A 19,536-nucleotide genomic window follows, 5' to 3' on the forward strand; every position below is an offset into this window, starting at 1 on the left:
GTGCAGCCAAAGATGGTGGATAAATGAAGATATCCCACTCAGGCCGTTTACCATTGAAAAGCATTGTCACAGTTCTGGGCTGCTTAAGGGGTGGCTCTCCCATAGGCACCAATGTATTAGCAGCTGGGTCTGGTCTACTTAGTTCAGTGACTGTATATGAGCGAGTGAGATGTCTTCCTTTCTCTTCCGTCTCTGGTGCAGCCATAGACTTAGATAGACATCGCATCATTATATCTGTCCCATTATAATAATAATTTCGTAGGTGCTTACAAGTGTGTATTAATACACATGTGAATTGGAAATACGTTTTTTTGCATATCCCAACGCTCCCTGAGACACCCTCGGAGAGTAGGGTCACGGCCAGGGTCTGCCATTATCAACAGCATCCTTGGAGCAATTAGGGTTAAGTGCTTTGCTCAAGGGCACATTGGCAGATGTTTCACCTTGTCGGCTCATGGATTAGAACTAGCAACCTTTCAGTTACTAGACCAACGCTCTAACCGCTAAGCTACCTGCTTCATTGTGGAGTTTGTGAGAGCACAGGCAGTGCCATTTAGACCATCTCCATTATAAAGTAGGCAATTTTCTTCTTCTACTACTTATATGAGTTGGCAAACAACTGAAAGGGAGCATACTGCCACCTGGAGTGTGTGGTTTGAACAGGTATAAAGGTTGGCGATTTACTGGCACCTGCAGTTATGGAATGTTTGCTCACGAGTATAATTAATTGGCTGATACCTCCTGGTGACCTGGATGAAATTATGTGATCCTTCCTTAACCCATAGGAAGTCCCACCCAGTTGACTACTTCCAAATGGTGTAAGTCCTCAATGGCGCTGCCCGTGCTAAAACAGGCTTTTGGGCACTAGAGTCCTCTATCTATTTCTATGGGTGCAGCTCGTCTAGGCTCATCAAGAGCCAGCCACATGAGCTTCAAGGGAGTGTTCAATGAGAGTTACCCCTCACAGCCCCCCATGTACTCCCCCAAACCAGGAAGTTTTCATAGGGACTGGATGTTCTAGGCCTTCAGACCCACAAGAGTCTCCCACAGGCACTCACAGGAGCTCCATAGTGGGACAAAGATGGGGAAGGAACGTGTCATGCTCAGAGATTGTGGATTAGCACTATGGGTCACTGCCCTTGGACCCAGAAGGAAGTTTTGATGCCAGATTGTGTGTGAGCCATATGACTATATTGTGCACAGAGATGGGGAGTATTTCTGTTACATGTATTTGAAATAGGTATTTCAATTACTTTTTAAATGTATTTGGTCATTTGTATTTCACCGGCCTGAACTACAATTCAATGTATTTTGTAACAAGATACTTTTGAGACCTGTCATTTGTATTTTCAAAATACAAAATACTTTTCTATACCATTTTTTTATGGCGGTTCACAATTTTGTGGCCTTTCACCCTGCATTGGTATCAGAAGTCTGATGGCACTATGGTGTGATTAGAGTGTCTGCTAAATGACCGAAATGTAAATGTAAAAATGAACACTTGCAAAGCATGCTGGGTATTATTCTAATGAGCTCCGCCCCCAAAACAAGGCCAATAATAATAATAATACTCAGTGTGCTTTGCAATTATTTATTTTTACTTTTTCATTTACCTTTTGGTCATTTAGCAGACACTATTATCCAAAGTGACTTACAGTCAGTGCTTTCAACTAACCACATATCACATCAACGGTAAAAGTATTTTTTTTTACCGTTACTGAGAATGTTGTTGTAGTGAAGGCGTATACTTGCAAATGTATTTTGTATTTCGAAATAACAAAATACTTCAATATATCTGTATTTCATGTAAATACAATACGTTGCTAAAGTATTTTGTATTTTAGTTTGGTACATTGGTCTTTAGAGTATATTGTATTTGAACAAGATACATTTTGATTTATCTTTTGCCCATCTCTGATTGTGCATAATATATTTCCAGAAAAACAATGAACATATGTACTGTGTAGAAATATAGTACTAAATAATACTATTGTCTACAATATTTGTGGATGAGCTGTGGTCCTTTTTGCACTGTTTCCTCACCCACTGCAGTCAATGACACAAAGCATTCAAATTAGTTTTACACCTGTGGTCTAATTTCACAATGAAAGAAACGTTACTGGACTGGTCTTATAAATGGTATACTAAATCCCTTTTAAAAAATGCTGGACAAAGCCTTTTTAAGATCTAGCTACTTGTTTTACACATACTTCTTACAGTAAAATACTATTTCTGCCGAAGTCATCTGGAACTTCAAGTCGGCAATTCTTTGGAGAAACCATTTGTGTAATGAATTTGTATGATATGTACAGTTATGACAATGTTGTTTGATACAATGTATTTTTTCTGTTATTTGCTGCTGGGTTTGTATCCATTTCCAAGTGTACAGTGACAGAGATTATACTATTTCAGATAGTGACACCAACACCAAAGATTTAGTAGATAAAGACTGAGGACGTTATTGAATGAATAAGCTGTTTTGTACAGTAAATATCACCACACGGATTTACAATAAACTTCACAAACAGGAACTGTCTTCTCTGCTCAGATAATAATAATAATAATAATAATAATAATGATTGATAGCATTTATATTACGCTTTTCCACATTCTCAAAGCGCTGTAAGGGGGTAACTCACCTCATCTCACCTGATCATGTTTTTACCCACATGTCCCTCATGAAACCCTGAAAACAATGGGTGTATTCCATGTCACCCACTAGCTTTACCAGATAGCGCTTTACAAAGGAGGAGGTATGAGTATTGTTACATATTGTATCTAATGAGGACCTGTATGGTTTCATAGCTGTTTCCAAATGATGTGTGACAGGCTCAGCCATCAAGCAAGAACAGGTACTGTAAATACATTGCTTTTAAAATTAATCAGAAAAGCTGAGAAATGGACCCTCGGAAAGCTTTCCTCATTATTTTGGTCCTGTCTGTATTCGGTCTCTTTGGTTATGTGTTGTTCTTCAATAAGAGTGTCAACAAGAGGACCAGCATTCGGTAAGTCCTCATCATAGCAAAGACTCCATAGGTGTACATGTGTTGTATTTAAAACCCAGGCTAACACAAAGTGCTATTATCAGGTTTTGATAATAGCATTTCAGCGATAATGGGAGGGAGGGGCTGCTTTCAATTCTTCATAATATTTAAATGTACAAAAAAAGATTTGATGTATTTAGACTGTGATATGTGGTCATACCTTAAGATGAATGCACTAACTGTATGCCACCCTGGATAACATCATCTGCTAAATTAATAAAATGTAAATGTAGATACTCAATTTTATGTTATTGTTTGTAAATACAGACCTATTCAATCAGGCCCAGGTCTAGAGCATGTGGGGGGCAACCGGACAGCCCTAGGGAAGTAAAGGGGATCCCCTGACAGTCATGAGATTTCTATTTGATTTATTTGTACTTTTACCGCTTTTTCCCCCCCAATTGGTAGTTACAGTCATGTCTCATCGCTGCAACTCCCCTACAGACTCGGTAGAGGCGAAGGTTGAGAGCCATGCATCTGCCGAAACAGGACCCTGCCAAGCAGCACTGCTTCTTGACACACTGCTCGCTTAACCCAGAAGCCAGCCGCACCAATGTGTCAGAGGAAACACCGTCCAACTGACGACCAAAGTCAGCTTGCATGCCCGCCACAAGGAGTCACTAGAGCACGATGAGACAAGGAAATCCCGGCTGGCCAAACCCTCCCCTAACCCGGACGATGCTGGGCCAATTGTGCGCCGCCTCATGGGTCTGTGACACAGCCTGGGATCGAACCCAGGGCTGTAGTGACGCCTCAAGCACTGCGATGCAGGAGGTCATAAGAGGAATTTCAAGCGTCTACCTGACTGGGCCTTTGATAACCTGTATCACCTGGACCCTACACCGAGACGCAATGTGAGTTACCCTGGCTATAGAAACCTACACTGAGACACACTGTGAGTTACCCCGGCTATAGGACCCTACACCCAGATACACTATGAGTTATACCGGCTACTGGACAACAACTTGGTGGGCTTTGTATAATACCGTTATGCAGTGACCCAATGCATAACAGTAATCATTTTCAGGAAACTCTTTTGTATTTAATTGTCAAATCTATATATTAGTACCTTGAAGCAAATACAGTTTGTTGTTCACAAAGGACATGTCATTCAGATTTAGTGCAGTCCTTGTGTATTTACTCTCTCTGTGTTTAGAGACCTGTGCAGAGTTCATTAGGAATTCCAACGATCCAGAGTTTCAGAAGGCCTTTATTACCGACATACAGCTCTTCCTGGACAGAGACCAGCTCAGTAGTGTTAGTGAATGGAACCGACTGGCCCATTTCAACAACCCCTTTAGTTTCATGGGTTACAACTACACAGGTAATCTCTCTCTCTCGCTCCCGCTCTCTCTCGCTCTCTTGCTTTGATTGAGTGTGTGTACACATACTATATGTTGACCCATGGGGCGGCGCACAATTGGCCCAGCGTCGTCCAGGGTAGGGAGGAAATGGCCGGCAGGGATGTAGCTCAGTTGATAGAGCATGGCGTTTGCAACGCCAGGGTTGTGGGTTCGATTCCCACAGGGGGTATGAAAAATAAATAATGTATGCACTAACTGTAAGTCGCTCTGGATAAGAGCGTCTGCTAAATGACTAAAATGTAATGTTATGACAAATTGCTTGGGAAAAATATACGATTTCTAAGCAGCCAATGTCACTAGGCAAGTGGATGGCAGCAATTAGACTTGTTCTTTACGCACCTCAAACTTAGCAATAGTGGGTACCTTGAATAAATGCATGTTGATCTGTAGAGTTGACTGTAGCAATCTTTTGTATCTTGTTTGGTGTTTATTGTGTTTTCTTGCATTTGTTTGCATTAGTTTGATTGAAGTAAGAACCGTGAGCTCTCCCACAATCCACACACACACCATACGTTCAAACACCTGTGTGTTTATAGATCACCTGATGTGTGTTTACCACCACCATTTATCTGCCCCTAGTGGTCTGGAGTGTAATTGCCCAAATATGACCATAATATAAGATGCACCCAAATTGGCTCCAACACTATATGTGTTTATGTGAATATATCCAGTACTCTGTGTTATACTGTATTTATAACGTATACCTCTCTGTTTATGTGTCATTTTAAAGGCAGCAGTGGATTTGATCCCTACACCAGCGAGTCAGCAGCTCCTTCCTGGCCCTGTATCCATGGCAGCAGGAAGTGGACAGGGTGTGTATACAGTGCCTTCAGAAAGTATTCACATCCCTTGACTTTTTCCACATTTTGTTGTGTTACAGCCTGAATTCAAAATTGATTAAATTGAGATTTTGTGTCACTGGCCTACACACAATACCCCATAATGTCAAAGTGGAATTTTTACTTTTACAAATGAATTAAAAAGGAAAAGCTGAAATGTCTTGAGTTAATAAGTATTCAACCCCTTTGTTATGGCAAGCCTAAATAAGTTCAGGAGTAAATAAATAAGGTCGGGGAGCTAACGCAAGTCTTCAGGTCTCAGGCAAGGTTACTCATCACACGCAGTGCACAAATCCGTTTTCACTTTATTTTACAGAGCCATACAGCAGTTCTACAACATACAGGTAACTGCCAAAAGAATGGAAACACTTGAGTAACTGAGGGATACAAAGTATATTGAAAGTAGGTGCTTCTACATAGGGGTGGTTCCTGAGTTAATTAAGCAATGAATATACCATCATGCTTAGGGTCATGTATAAAAATGCTGGGCAGGCCATTATTTTGTTTACCATGGCTATGCCCCAATAGAATGACAATGCCCCCATCCACAGGGTACACGAGTGGTCACTGAATGGTTTGATGAGCATGAAAACGATGTAAACATTTACATTTTAGTCATTTAGCAGACGCTCTTATCCAGAGCGACTTACAGTTGGTGAATACATTTTTTAAATTATTATTATTATTATTATTATTTTTATTTTTATTTTTTTATACTGGCCCCCCGTGGGAATCGAACCCACAACCCTGGCGTTGCAAACGCCATGCTCTATCAACTGCGCTACATCCCTGCCGGCCATTCCCTCCCCTACCCTGGACGACGCTGGGCCAATTGTGCGCCGCCCATGAGTCTCCCGGTCGCGGCCGGCTGCGACAGAGCCTGGATTCGAACCAGGATCTCTAGTGGCACAGTTAGCACTGCGATGCAGTGCCTTAGACCACTGCGCCACTCAGGAGCTAAACCATATGCCATGGCAGTCTCATTCACCAGATCTCAAGACAATTTAACACTTATGGGAGATTCTGGAGCGGCACCTGAGACTGTGTTTACCACCACCATCAATAAAACAACAACTTATGGAATTTGTCGTGGAAGAATGGTGTCGCATCCCTCTAATAGAGTTTCAGACACTTGTAGAATCTATGCCAAGGTGCATTAACACACTTTATGTTGGTGTTTCCTTTATTTTGGCAGTTATCTGTATTATATTTAGTGGTGGACAAAGTACTCAATTGTCATACTTCAGTAAAAGTAAAGTTACCTTAATAGAAAATGACTCAAGTAAAAGTATAAGTCACCCAGTAAAATACTACTTGAATAAGACTAAAAGTATCTGGTTTTAAATGTACTTAAGTACAGTGGTGGAAAAAGTACTCAATTGTCATACTTGAGTAAAAGTACAAAGTAAAATTAAATGCTATACATCAAATTCCTTTTATTAAGCGAACTAGACGGCACATTTTTTATTTTATTTTGACGGACAGACGGGCACACTCCTACACTCAGACATCATTTACAAATGCAGTAATTGTGTTTAGTGAGTCTGCCAGATCCAGTACGCCAAAGCATTATATTGACAGGTTTATGAATTGGAACATAATTCTGTCCTGCCTGAGCATTCTAAATGTAACTTTTGGTGTCATGGAAAACGTATGGGAGTAAGAAGTACATATTTTCTTTAGGAATATAGTGGAGTAAAATAAAAGTAGTCAAAAATATAAATAGTAAAGTACAGATACCCCCCAAAAATACTTCAGTAGTACTTAAAAGTATTTTTTAGTTAAGTACTTTATACCACTGATCATACCATTCTCTGTATATGAGAATATATTACTACCTGAGAATACATTATAATATTTTGTTGTTCTCCGGAGCTAAGATTGGATCCTATGATACTAAAGGATCTTCCTGTCTTTTCGCTCAACCAGGTGAGTGCCTATGGCTTCAGCACCTTGGACTACAAGAAGTACCCAAACTACTACAACTACAACAAACACCACTCACCAATGGTATTCTTCACCAATCACGATTATATACAGGAGATGAAAACATGGAAGAAGTTCCATGACAACAAATTAATCAAACTGTACCTGGGGACCCTTATGGAAAAACGACATGAATTTCACATGTGAACACGTGATTTAATGTGAAGTTAATGTGATAACATTTGACAACATGTGAAGCAACATGTGACGTGATGACAACGTGAGAACATGATCTCATGTGAAATTAATGTTAAATAAATGTGGAATGTGAGGACGTGAAAATACGATTTCATGTGAAATAAATGTGACAACATGGGGATGCATAATTTCATCATGTGATACCATGACACTAAACATGTGACAACATTTGAGTACATGGGAAAACCCAGGTGTCAAATGTCATATTTTACTTTGAAAAGCACAATTTACATTAATTAAATTTAAACAGTTGTGGTCCCCTGCAGGTTTTGTCTAGTTCCCGGTTTGTTCCATCGATTTTCCCCCAGAAATTTTTTAGGACATTCTTAGAACGTTGTGTCATGGTCTCCTGGAGGTTTATGTCTTGAGGTGAAAATACAGTAAATGTACAACCAGTTACCATATTTTTACAGCTAAATTCAGGTGGTAATGTTATGGAGAGTATGCTGATTACTTGGGACACAACTTCACAACATCTTGGTTGCTAGCTACCTGACGTTCCCGTTGCACCACCAGGTCTGTGGACATAATGGAGATTGGCAAGAATACATTTCTGCAGTTTGCCTAAAGTTGCAGTAAAAATAAAGTAAATATATACAACTTGAAGGTGTTATTTCTATAAAATAACAGTATGCTGCTGTATTCTTATTTCAATTACTGTCAAATCTTGTACTATGACCACAATTGGGACTTAAAGAGGTACTTCGGGATTTTGGCAATGAGACCCTTTATTTACTTCCCCAGAGTCAGATGAACTTGTGGATACCATTTTTATATCTCTGTGTCCAGTTTGAAGGAAGTTTGAGGTAGTTTCTTGAGCCAATGCTAACTAGCATTAGTACAATTAATTGAAGTCTATGGGTATCTGCTAGCATGCTAGCAGATACCCATAAACTTCCAGTCATTGCGCTTACACTAGTTAGCAATTGCGCTAGCGCTAGTTAGTAACTTCCTTTAAACTGCACGCAGAGACATAACAATGGTATCCACAAGTTAATCTGACTCTGGGGAAGTAAATAAAGGGTCTCATTGTCAAAGTATCCCTTTAAATGGTATTTGAACTAATACCCCTTGCTCGCTACCAACCCGTAATGTTCTGCTACAGTGTAGCTACACCACCAGATCTGTGAGTGTGAAGGAGATAGGGCCACAGACTTATTTGCAAGAATACATTTCTGCACTTTGCTAAAAGCTGCCTAGAGTCAAGTAAATAATTGTCCAATTATCACCACTAACATAACATCAACATAAAACTAGCAGTACTCAAGGTATACATGAATTCTTTGTGAATTTGAACTAGCAACCTCTTGGTTGGAAGTGCATTAATGTTTCTGCAGTGCAAACAGGTTCATACTTACTGCTTGGAACATATATTAACACACTCAAAAAATAAGGGTGTGGTTAGGGTACACTACAGTGTTGTTACCTGGGGTACACAAAGGTCAAAGGTACACTTCACAGGTACACATATGAACTCACATGGTGCAGTTCGGTACCTTGTTGGTATAATGGGACATTTTTCTACCCAATATTTTGAATATAAGGTACGGTCATTGCGCTTTGATTGGTGAGGGCAAGGTACTAGTGGGTTTCATTAGCATATAGGGGGCGTGGTCAAATATGTGAATTTGTGCCAATTGTCAGTGGAAGTGTTGTAGCAATTTAAATGTTTGATGGTTATGCCGATGTAAGTAGAGCACCTCCTTCGACACTGTATGTTCTGCAAACTTTGTAAGTGAATGTGTGAGCTGCACTGTGAAGCGGTTGTTGTGCATTTTCAACTAACTTAATGGTAACTTGTTGCTGTGAATTTGTCATTGCTTAAATGAAAACTAATTGTCAATAAGTTATTGTAAAAGCCACAATAACTTACTGGCAGTAACCTACAGGGAACTTGATGCCAATCTTGCCAGTAACCCACTGTGCCTTCACTGACTCTTTTGTTGACAACATGCACATCACTTGCTGATTGGCAGCATACTGTAACAACAGCAGCCTATCAGAAGATTGCAGGGATGGCTTATTCAGCTAGCTCTTTATTATTTTATATTTTTATTTCTTTTTATTTAAATATATATATATTTTTTTTGTCATTTAGCAGACGCTCTTATCTAGAGCAACTTACAGGAGCAATTAGGGTTAAGTGCCTTGCTTAAGGGCACATCGACAGATTTTTCACCTAGTCGGCTCGGGGATTAGAACCAGCGACCTTTCGGTTACTGGCACAACGCTCTTACCCACTAAGCTACCTGCCGCCCATGGTCTCCCATGAGAGGGAATGTCATCCTAGTTTAAATTGCTCTGTTCAACAGACATTAAGCTTGTACCCTGTCAGTTCTGCAGCCTTGTTAAAGGCTGACATAAGTGCATGTGATACTAAATAGCCATATGATATGTAATTTATAGCTAGTCACCATGTAATTGTAGCACTCACTTTCCTATCAGATCAGTGAGTGTGATGGATTAGCTACAGTAAGTTACTGTGCATTTACCATAACCCACTTGTAACTAGTTGACAGCAAGTTATTGAAAATTACACATTAGCTTTCTGCAAACCAGCAGCCATAAAGCTACAGGAAAATGCACAGTAACCTCTTAACAGTTACAAGTTCTTACAAAAATTTCAGAACTAATAATGTCAAAAGAGATAATGATAAAACTACTTAAACAGGTACAACATTTCCACTGACGGTTGGCATAAATACAACATATTTTACACCATGCCCCCAAATATACTAATGAGCTCCCGCCAGCACATCGACACGCCTACATTTCAAAGTGACGTAATGATTGTACCTATTGCTGCGTTCGTTGGGAAGTGGGAATTTACGGACCTCCGTTTGGTAATTACTAGTAGGAAAGACATTTATCATTCCTGAGCTCCGACTTCTCCCACATGCTGACCTCTGACATCACCTACTAAGGAAATAACTTTGATAACAGCATTTTCGGCAGTTAAAAGTAACAACAAAACATGATTCATAAAAACCAATGTTTTTGAACTGCATAAATTGTTTACAAGCATGATAGCTGTACTTTTAGTTTATGGTTGACGCAGCTTGTTGGCCATTAGCCAATTGGCGTTTCCCAATTATTTCAAAGCATGTGAATGCATCCAACTGGTATTTACAACTTCACAACTGGTAAATTCCCAACTCCCACATGGTTACGAATGCAGCTTTATATTTAATATATTGGGTAGAAACATTTACCATTATAATAGGTTATCCACACATGTACCCTAAAAGGTACTGACGAGTACCATGTGAGTTCCAGTACCATGTGAGTTCCTATGTGTACCTCTAAAGGTACCGAATGTGTACCTTTGACCTTTTTGTACACCAGGGAACAAAACTGTACCCTAACCATCCTCTTATTTGTGAGACTGTGTGGATATACACTGAGTATACAAAACATTAAGAACACGTGCTCTTTCCATGACATAGACTGACCATCTGGTGGCACTGCTGAGACATAAATGCACTCCAGACCAAAAAGTTGCCAGCTCAAATTCTGAGAGCATTTACGCACACTGAGGGCTCGATTCTATCAGATCTGTGCTAGCGGACACCCGCATAGTAGTTGTTTTGGCAGTGTCAGAGGCGGAACTGCGTTAGCGCTGTCAAATCCACAAGCATCTCCCGGCATTAAACCTGAAACGGAAATTGTCATTGGCTGCACGGAGCTGCATTAAGAGAAATCCCATCCAGCCTTGTTTACAAGTTGGAACAATGGAATGTGATATGTAATTGAATGCGATTTTCAATTTGAGTGTCATTATTTCTATATAGCCTACACTTTCTCGTTCTGAACTGCTAATGCGGGTAGGACGTGGTGGTTTCGTGACAATGACCACATGAGCAGCCGTTCACTGATTTGACAGGTCTAATGCAGTTACACCTCCAACACTGCCAAAACACCAGCTATGCAAGTGTCAGCTATCACGTGTTTATGCTTGATCTGATTGAATCTAGGCCTTAATGTCAAGTGTCCCTTAGCACTGCTACTTTTTAGTTGGTGTTGTCAGATAATCGCACAATTATTGACTTTCCGGGCAACTTTTAACAAAGTGCAGAAATGTATTCTTGCCAATATATCTTGGGCTATCTCTGTCATTCCCACAGACCTGATGGCGAAGCAGGAAATGTAGGTTGCTGTCTTCTAAGAGGTTGTGAGTTCAAACCCCCAGGTCAGGTTGCGTCCCAAGTGTGCTTACCGATGTTGAGATCAATTCCATTTATGTTCCAGTAAATTCAGAAAGTAAACCCAATTCCTAGTTTTACGGTATTGAAAATAATTTAATTCGAATTATAATTTCTGTGTACTTCCTGAATACAGTTAGTTGTTGTATATCTACTGACAAAATACAGTTCAGCTGTAGAAATACATTACAAGTTGTTTCCACTATTTTCACCGCAACTCAGTAGCTGTTAACGTATTATAAAATTACAGGATAAAAAAAAAACAGTTTACGCCATAAGCGCATCTACGTTTAAATGCAATTGCAAGTCAGGCATACCAAGTTAATTTGCAGGATGGGCCAAATAGTACCCAAGTGCATTGCGATTGACAGTAAATAGGTAGCAAAACTCTAATACATTATACTATTACTGTAGAAATGTACCTTATAATGACCACAACATTTACCACAAAATTAACAGCAATGGCTAACAGTGTAGTTTCATGTTATCACATGTGGAAAATCGCATGATTTCACGCATGAAACGTGAAATGTCACAAGTGAAATCATGTGAAAACGTATTTTTGGAACACTTCACATGTGACATTTCCCGGTGCTTTGACTAACCACAGCCCCCTCACACATCCCGGGCTGTGCGCTCATATGGCCCCACGGCCACCATCCCACTTCTGACACCTGCGTAGAGAACGGAAGGAGCGGGAAGCGAACCCGGGTCTCAGGCATGAAAGGCAAACACCATAAGGCTAACCCACTTGATTGGAATTTTTTAAAAGCTCATAGCGAGGATCGATACGATATATATTATGGTATATCCGACCTTAGAGACCATGTCTTGTCTATTGCACAACTTGATTCTATCTCCAATAAGTTATCCATATAGCCTAACTACTGATACAGAGTCAGCTACCTTTTCACTCCCCTGGTGATTAAGGATAGTATGGGAGTATGGTAATCCTATCCTAAATCTGTGGTACAGTAGCCTACGAGTCGTCTCTCCGAAATTCTCTCCGGTTTTGATGCGTGTGGAGGAGGAGCCAAAATGTTGAAGAGTCGCGCGTTTCGCTCGAGGTCTCAGAGGGATTAGGCTAAATTGAAAAGGTGTCAGACCAGGTCTTCTAGCTCGGACGGTTCAGTCGAACTGTCTGGCGAGGATGACATGATTTTATTGACTGGCAGCAAAACAAGGATTAGGAAAAGAGCTGAATGAAGTCAGAGTTAGACTTTCAACCACTTATCAGAAAGTCGTCTGGATATTGTTTCGCTAGTAACGTTAGCAGCATAACTTCTTCATACACACAGCTTCCGTGCGGTCTGTTTCTTGAGCCTCGGCTCCAAGCACCTGACAAACTGGCTGAGCGGCACTCTACCCTCCTCCAATCCTCTTCACCAGCGACCGGACAACCTGTGAACACATTTACTGGTACGATTTTCTGTAGTTGACCTCTTAGTTTGTTTATTATTGAGCGGTCTTGGAAGACCACAAATCAAAATCGTAATAAAAAATTTGCAAATTTGCTACAACTTGTCGAAAAAAAATAGCCTAAAGCTAACTAGTAACAGCGTCCGACGTTCTATTAATTAATTTTATTCTATCTAGCTAGATCTGCCGGTATTATATCATATTCGGTTCTGTTCTATTCTGTTAATTTTTTCCTATTCTATTGGGGTTCTATTCTATTCCTTTGAAGTGTAGCAGGGTTTTCAAACCTCTCCTCGGGGACACACAGCCTTTCCATTTATTTGATCTAATGTTACTGTACCAGTTAGTTTTCCTAACTACAGGGAAGCCCTCTAGCTATAGCAGGTCTGTGTTTGTTTACATATGTTCATGTGCCTCCCTCAATGGACAGCTGCTAAGTTTGTTATGATGTATGATGTTGTTATGACACCCTCTGAACTCTGTGTACTGAGATTGATTGCCTTGGTGGCAATCAAGAGGACAGTCATTTACTAGCTGGCAAGGAAGGTGACTGAGTCTGTGTCACATTGACATGCATGGCATTACCAGCCACTAGCTAGCCAGAACAGAAATCGTATAGGCTAACTTCTGAATGGAATAAAAATGGATTCATGATTGCTGCCTTACATGATGCCTCCTACCTTCACATACATGTAGCACCTATCATTCCATATCATCATAGCTAATATGATGTGATCTGTTATTTTACTTGACCGCGTCTACTGCCTATTATTGTGTAGCCTATACAATGACAGGATACGTATTAACTTAGCCCCACAACCTGATGGTAAACAGAAGCCCTGCTGTAGACAGAGACACACCAATAACAGTCCCTCCGGCTAACAACACATTGTGGTGCCAGACATTATGTCCCAGCACAACCTTTCAGAAGAATGGGAGATAATTGAATATAGTTTAATAGAATGGGATAGAGTAGAACAGAAAACGTTGTCCTTCAGAAGGACATTTCTTTGTAAAGTCTCGCAAGTGACACACAAAAAAAATAAACATTCAGTTGGAGAGACGATGTTGTCGTGTTTTAGCAACTACAGTTTGCCTCCCAGCTCCGTTCGCCCAGAAAAACTCCTATTTTAATTGGATCTGGGTGGCTGCAGCTCTGTGTGTGATCTCAGATATGCCTCATTCACTTGCAGCTGTACACAACCCAAAAACCAGCCTAATGTATTTTTCTCCTAAAACATTTATCCTAGATATGTTTTGTCCCCTAAGTGCTGCTGGCTGTGTCCCCTGTGATGGAGAATTCAGGGGATGGTATTAAGATGCGGTCACTTCTGCCTTCCAGGGTACGTCCCAAATGTCACCCTATTCCCTATATAGTGTACTACTTTTGACCAGGGCCCATAGGGCTTTGGTCAAAAGTAGTAGGCTTACACTATGTAGGGAAAGATGACATTTGGGACGGAGTCCCCAGTTTCCTTCTGGGGAAAAAAGTTTGCAGCTTTTTCCCAGAGAATTGGCAGAGTTCCAGACAGCTCCTAGTGAAAAAGACACATCCTAGAAGTTGAAGGAGTTAATGAGTAGTATTCCGACATGGAATGATCCTAAGATAACATTCCATGGTGAATAGGCTTCCTGAGTGAAAGAAAAACAAACACATTAGATTGGTTTTAGAGAGCCACCCATCCTTAATTATGTTGTAGTTACAACTTGTAATAACACAGTTATAACACAGACTATTTAGAGTGATTTATTACTTGATAAAGTCCTTTGTTTATCCATTGCTGTATATTTGTAATGCAGTCTAGAAGTAGCAGTGCATCAGCTCCTCACTGTTTGAATAGTAGTAAATGCCCAGCTCATGATGACATGTCTCTGTGTTCTAATGGTAGGTTTTACTGTTTCAGGTTGGCCGAAACAGAAGAGAACCCGACACACACCTTGCCCTAAGGACAATTCCAGGCAGACTCCATTTGATTTACATCAGGACAGACAACCAGGCCCCACACACAAACACACACTCTGGAAACCAAGCAACCAACAGAAGGCAGAGGAACACAGCCTCTAACAACCAACTACCCCGCCTATCCTATCTCACCATCTCACCCAGTTGATGCCTAGCCTAGCCTAACCCAGGCCTGGAGATAAAAATGTGGTCTGCTGGCTGTTCTGGTTGATTCCTATCTGACTGACACAGGCAGACAGACTGGCTGGTTTGGGCGTTTTGTGACGCTCTTCTGAACATTCATCATCATTGTGTATCTGAAGGAATCAACATGCACCTGATTGGGTAAGGTTGAGGCCTCGACTGCCAAGGACCGCTTAGACGCGGTTGAGACAACTGACCTCGTAAGGACCGTGTGTGGTTACTGGTCACTGGTGTGGTGGTCAGTCATGGGTAAGGAACAGGACCTCCTGGTGGCAGTGAAGAGTGGAGACATCCTCCTGGCACACAAACTCCTGACCAAGGTTAAATGCAACAAAACCAGTGAGTAACTAGACACACACACACACACATCTGCTTTCCCTTTAAATTCCTGATGCAGCCTGTGTGTGCCTGTGTTTGTGTTCAGAGCATGTGTATCTGTTGGCTTGATGTAATGTACAGAAGAAACAGTGATAGCCCGTCCCTTATCTGAGTGATATTGTTCTCTGTATCTGTATCAAGGGAACACTTTGTATTTAAAATAGCAGTATCAGGTTCAACCATCCACCACAACCAATGATCCATCTAGCGGTCGGACAATTTGAAGTTAAATGTAGTCAAACCCCCAACAATATGACCTAATCTCCAAAACACAGACGCTGGTACTGTACAATATGTCTCAGGGTGTGTGTCTCGAATGGCACCCTATTCCCTATATAGTGCACTACTGTTGACCAGGGCCCATAGGGCTCTGGTCAAAAGTAGTGCACTGTATAGGGAATAGGGTGCCATTTGTGATGCACCTCACAGTGTGGGTATGGAGCTTCAGTGTTGCTTATCTCTACAGATTCCTGTCAAACTGCTCGCGAGGCTAGCCTACTGTAGCATTGTGGCTAATTACAGTATTCTCCTTATCCAGGCCAGGAGAAAGTTAAACCTCTCTCTCTCTCTCTGTGAAACCTCTTTGTTGTTGTTATCTGCCTGTGCTGTGCTTTCATCGTGGCTGCTGTTCTGCTCTGCTCGGTGGCAGGCTCAGAGGAACAAGGGCCTGTCAGTAGCACATAGGGTTAGCGCTAGCCCTACACATCATGACATGCTGCTAATGCCTTTCAACAGTCAAACACTCATGGGCTAAATGTTTCAATGCTCGGGAAAGGAAATTAGTGGCCTAGTTGTTGCATTAATTTCTTCATTTGTAGGGCTGGGAATTGCCTCACAATATTATATTTTCATGAGATTTAGGTGCCGACATGATATGTATTGCAATTCTTATGATTGTCACGATTCTATATGTATTGCGATTCAATACTGGGATTTTATTGCGATTCGATGTTCCAAATATATTACTCACCATATGTCTGCTGGACAGGGACAAGAGAGAGCCATGAGATTTTTTGTTGTTGATCAGTCATGGTAATAAAAGTGCTGAAAACAAATTGGCTACCTTTTTAAAAAGAAGATAGAGAACAAGCTATGAAGAAAAAATACTGGACTTCTGGTGCAGGCACAGCAAACTAACGCATAAATAATATCACGATATTGTCAAAATGATACATTTACATTTTAGTCATTTAGCAGACGCTCTTATCCAGAGCAACTTACAGTTAGTGAATACATATTTTTTTTATACTGGCCCCCCATGGGAATCGAACCCGCAACCCTGGCGTTGCAAACGCCATGCTCTATCAACTGCTCTACATCCCTGCCGGCCATTCCCTCCCCTACCCTGGGCCAATTGTGCGACGCCCATGAGTCTCCCGGTCACGGCCGGCTGCGACAGAGCCTGGATTTGAACCAGGATCTCTAGTGGCACAGTTAGCACTGCGATGCAGTGCCTTAGACCACTGCGCCGCTCAGGAGGTTAACACGATATATCATCCAAAATAATATCCCAATATGTAACTGTATCGATTTTTCCCCCCATCACTATTCATTTGCAGTGTGATTTATTTTACTTTACCAACTTTCCGGATGTAATGCATTAATCAAAGTGAAATTAGCCTAGTTTCACTCTTGGAATATGCTTGTGTAAGTAAGTACTCTACCCTGACTGAAAAAATAGGGTACGTTCTGATGCTTTGCAATGCTCAGTCTCTAATATTTTCCATTTGTAAACGAGTAGTTTGGTACCTCAGGACAGTAAGACTTAAAATATGAAGGGCTGTATTTTAACAAACCTGACGCGATGGTAAATCTAAGCGCAGGCGGTAGCGCTATAGGATCAGGGGTGTGTCAGAAATATTTTTGCTATTTTCACAACTACAATTATCGTCGCAAAAGGCCTGGGTTTTCATGAACAAACAAGTTGTGGGTGTGTTGAGGCTTGGCCCCTCACTGGCCAATCAAAACGTGCTCCATGGCTAAATATGTGGTTGCTTGAAGTTGTGTATTTACGGTCTTTTATGTATTGCCTTGGAATCAACCCCAATTCCAATGTTAGTCCGTTATAGTTTGTTAAATGGCTTACAGAAACAAAATAACAAAATGTGTAGACCTATCCCATCTTTGCTAAATACGTTAACTAGAACCCATTTGCAGTCCAAATTGTTCTAAGTAATTGCATGGCTTCAATAGCATTCACACTGATATAGGGACTAGGCCTACTGTAAATTGCATTATGGCTGAGCATGTATATGCCGAACATTGTCAATAAGCAAGATTAAATTCATTATTGATAAGGCCTAAAAAGAGAACGAATAATTCAAATCAAATTCTAAACAAAATGAAACAACAAGTTGTTTTAAATAGGTTATGTCTAAATACACTTACAGGCACCATAGTTTCTCCCTGTGGGCATATAATATTAAAACAACGCAGATTATGGAGGGTTTTATGTACAGTACATCCAAACTTTTCACAGTAGCTGGATCCAATATAGATCCAATATAAAGAGAAAGGGAGAATGTCCACTCACTGTTATACTGCTCCCAAATATGTTTTATGAACATAATCGGAACCATTTTACAGATCAGATCGTATTCACATATCTCCAGGAGTTGCATTGCATGCGAGCCACGGAGTTGTCACCATAAAACCAGGAAGGTGAATCATTCTAATAAGTTTGGTTGTAATAAAATGTAACGAAAAACAAGCAATCAGTTTAAAAAAACAACAACAACAACAACATGTATAATGTAATGATATCATCAAATTGGCGGGATAAGAAAGAGGCGCTGTTGAACCAGGACAACAACAAAAAGCCTTCATTGACGATATACAGGAAGTAGCAGGAGGGGAGGCTTCCCTTGGTTTTTAATCAAATAAAAAATAAATGGGAAAAAACATTAGTTTTTTATGTTTCTAAATACGAAGTATGCAGGCACAAAATGCTAATTGGGATTCTCTTGTTCCATGCGCATATGGGCAGTGTGCATCATGGCTGGATAGGCTGTGTTTCCGCTGTCAAATGTCATGCCATAACCAACTGCTGACGCTAAAACCAGCTTTTGGTTGGTCTTAAATATCCCTATCAGTGTATATAGCTCCGCAGTGATCTGGTACTTCTACTCCCTGTATATAGCTCCACAGTGATCTGGTACTGGTACTTCCTGTATATACTGTAGCTCCACAGTGATCTGGTACTGTTACTTCCTGTATATAGCTCCACAGTGATCTGGTACTGGTACTTCCTGTATATAGCTCCACAGTGATCTGGTACTGGTACTTCCTGTATATAGCTCCACAGTGATCTGGTACTGGTACTTCCTGTATATAGCTCCGCAGTGATCTGGTACTCCCTGTATATAGCTCCGCAGTGATCTGGTACTGGTACTCCCTGTATATAGCTCCACAGTGATCTGGTACTGGTACTCCCTGTATATAGCTCCGCAGTGATCTGGTACTGGTACTCCCTGTATATAGCTCCACAGTGATCTGGTACTGGTACTCCCTGTATATAGCTCCGCAGTGATCTGGTACTGGTACTTCCTGTATATAGCTCCACAGTGATCTGGTACTGGTACTTCCTGTATATAGCTCCACAGTGATCTGGTACTGGTACTTCCTGTATATAGCTCCACATTGATCTGGAACTGGTACTTCCTGTATATAGCTCCACAGTGATCTGGTACTGGTACTCCCTGTATATAGCTCCGCAGTGATCTGGTACTGGTACTTCCTGTATATACTGTAGCTCCACAGTGATCTGGTACTGGTACTCCCTGTATATAGCTCAACAGTGATCTGTTACTGGTACTCCCTGAATATAGCTCCACAGTGATTTGGTACTGGTACTCCCTGTATATAGCTCCGCAGTGATCTGGTACTGGTACTTCCTGTATATAGCTCCACAGTGATCTGGTACTGGTACTTCCTGTATATAGCTCCGCAGTGATCTGGTAC

General features: G+C 41.0%; 1 protein-coding gene across 1 annotated transcript in view; it reads left to right on the plus strand.

Annotated features, from left to right (window-relative positions):
- The first annotated feature begins 12,705 nt into the window (after positions 1–12,705).
- The window catches only part of LOC311133081 (caskin-2-like), a 79,500-nt gene continuing 72,669 nt past the window's right edge, over positions 12,706–19,536 (plus strand). Inside the window, exons 1-2 of the mRNA XM_084166517.1 lie at positions 12,706–13,052; positions 14,957–15,537. Of these exons, the coding sequence (XP_084022643.1) occupies positions 15,444–15,537 (94 nt within the window). The 5' untranslated portion in view covers positions 12,706–13,052; positions 14,957–15,443. The remainder of the gene's footprint in view (positions 13,053–14,956; positions 15,538–19,536) is intronic.

Source organism: Coregonus lavaretus (assembly GCF_964263955.1).
Source record: "Coregonus lavaretus genome assembly, chromosome: 1".
NCBI classification, from domain to species: domain Eukaryota; kingdom Metazoa; phylum Chordata; class Actinopteri; order Salmoniformes; family Salmonidae; genus Coregonus; species Coregonus lavaretus.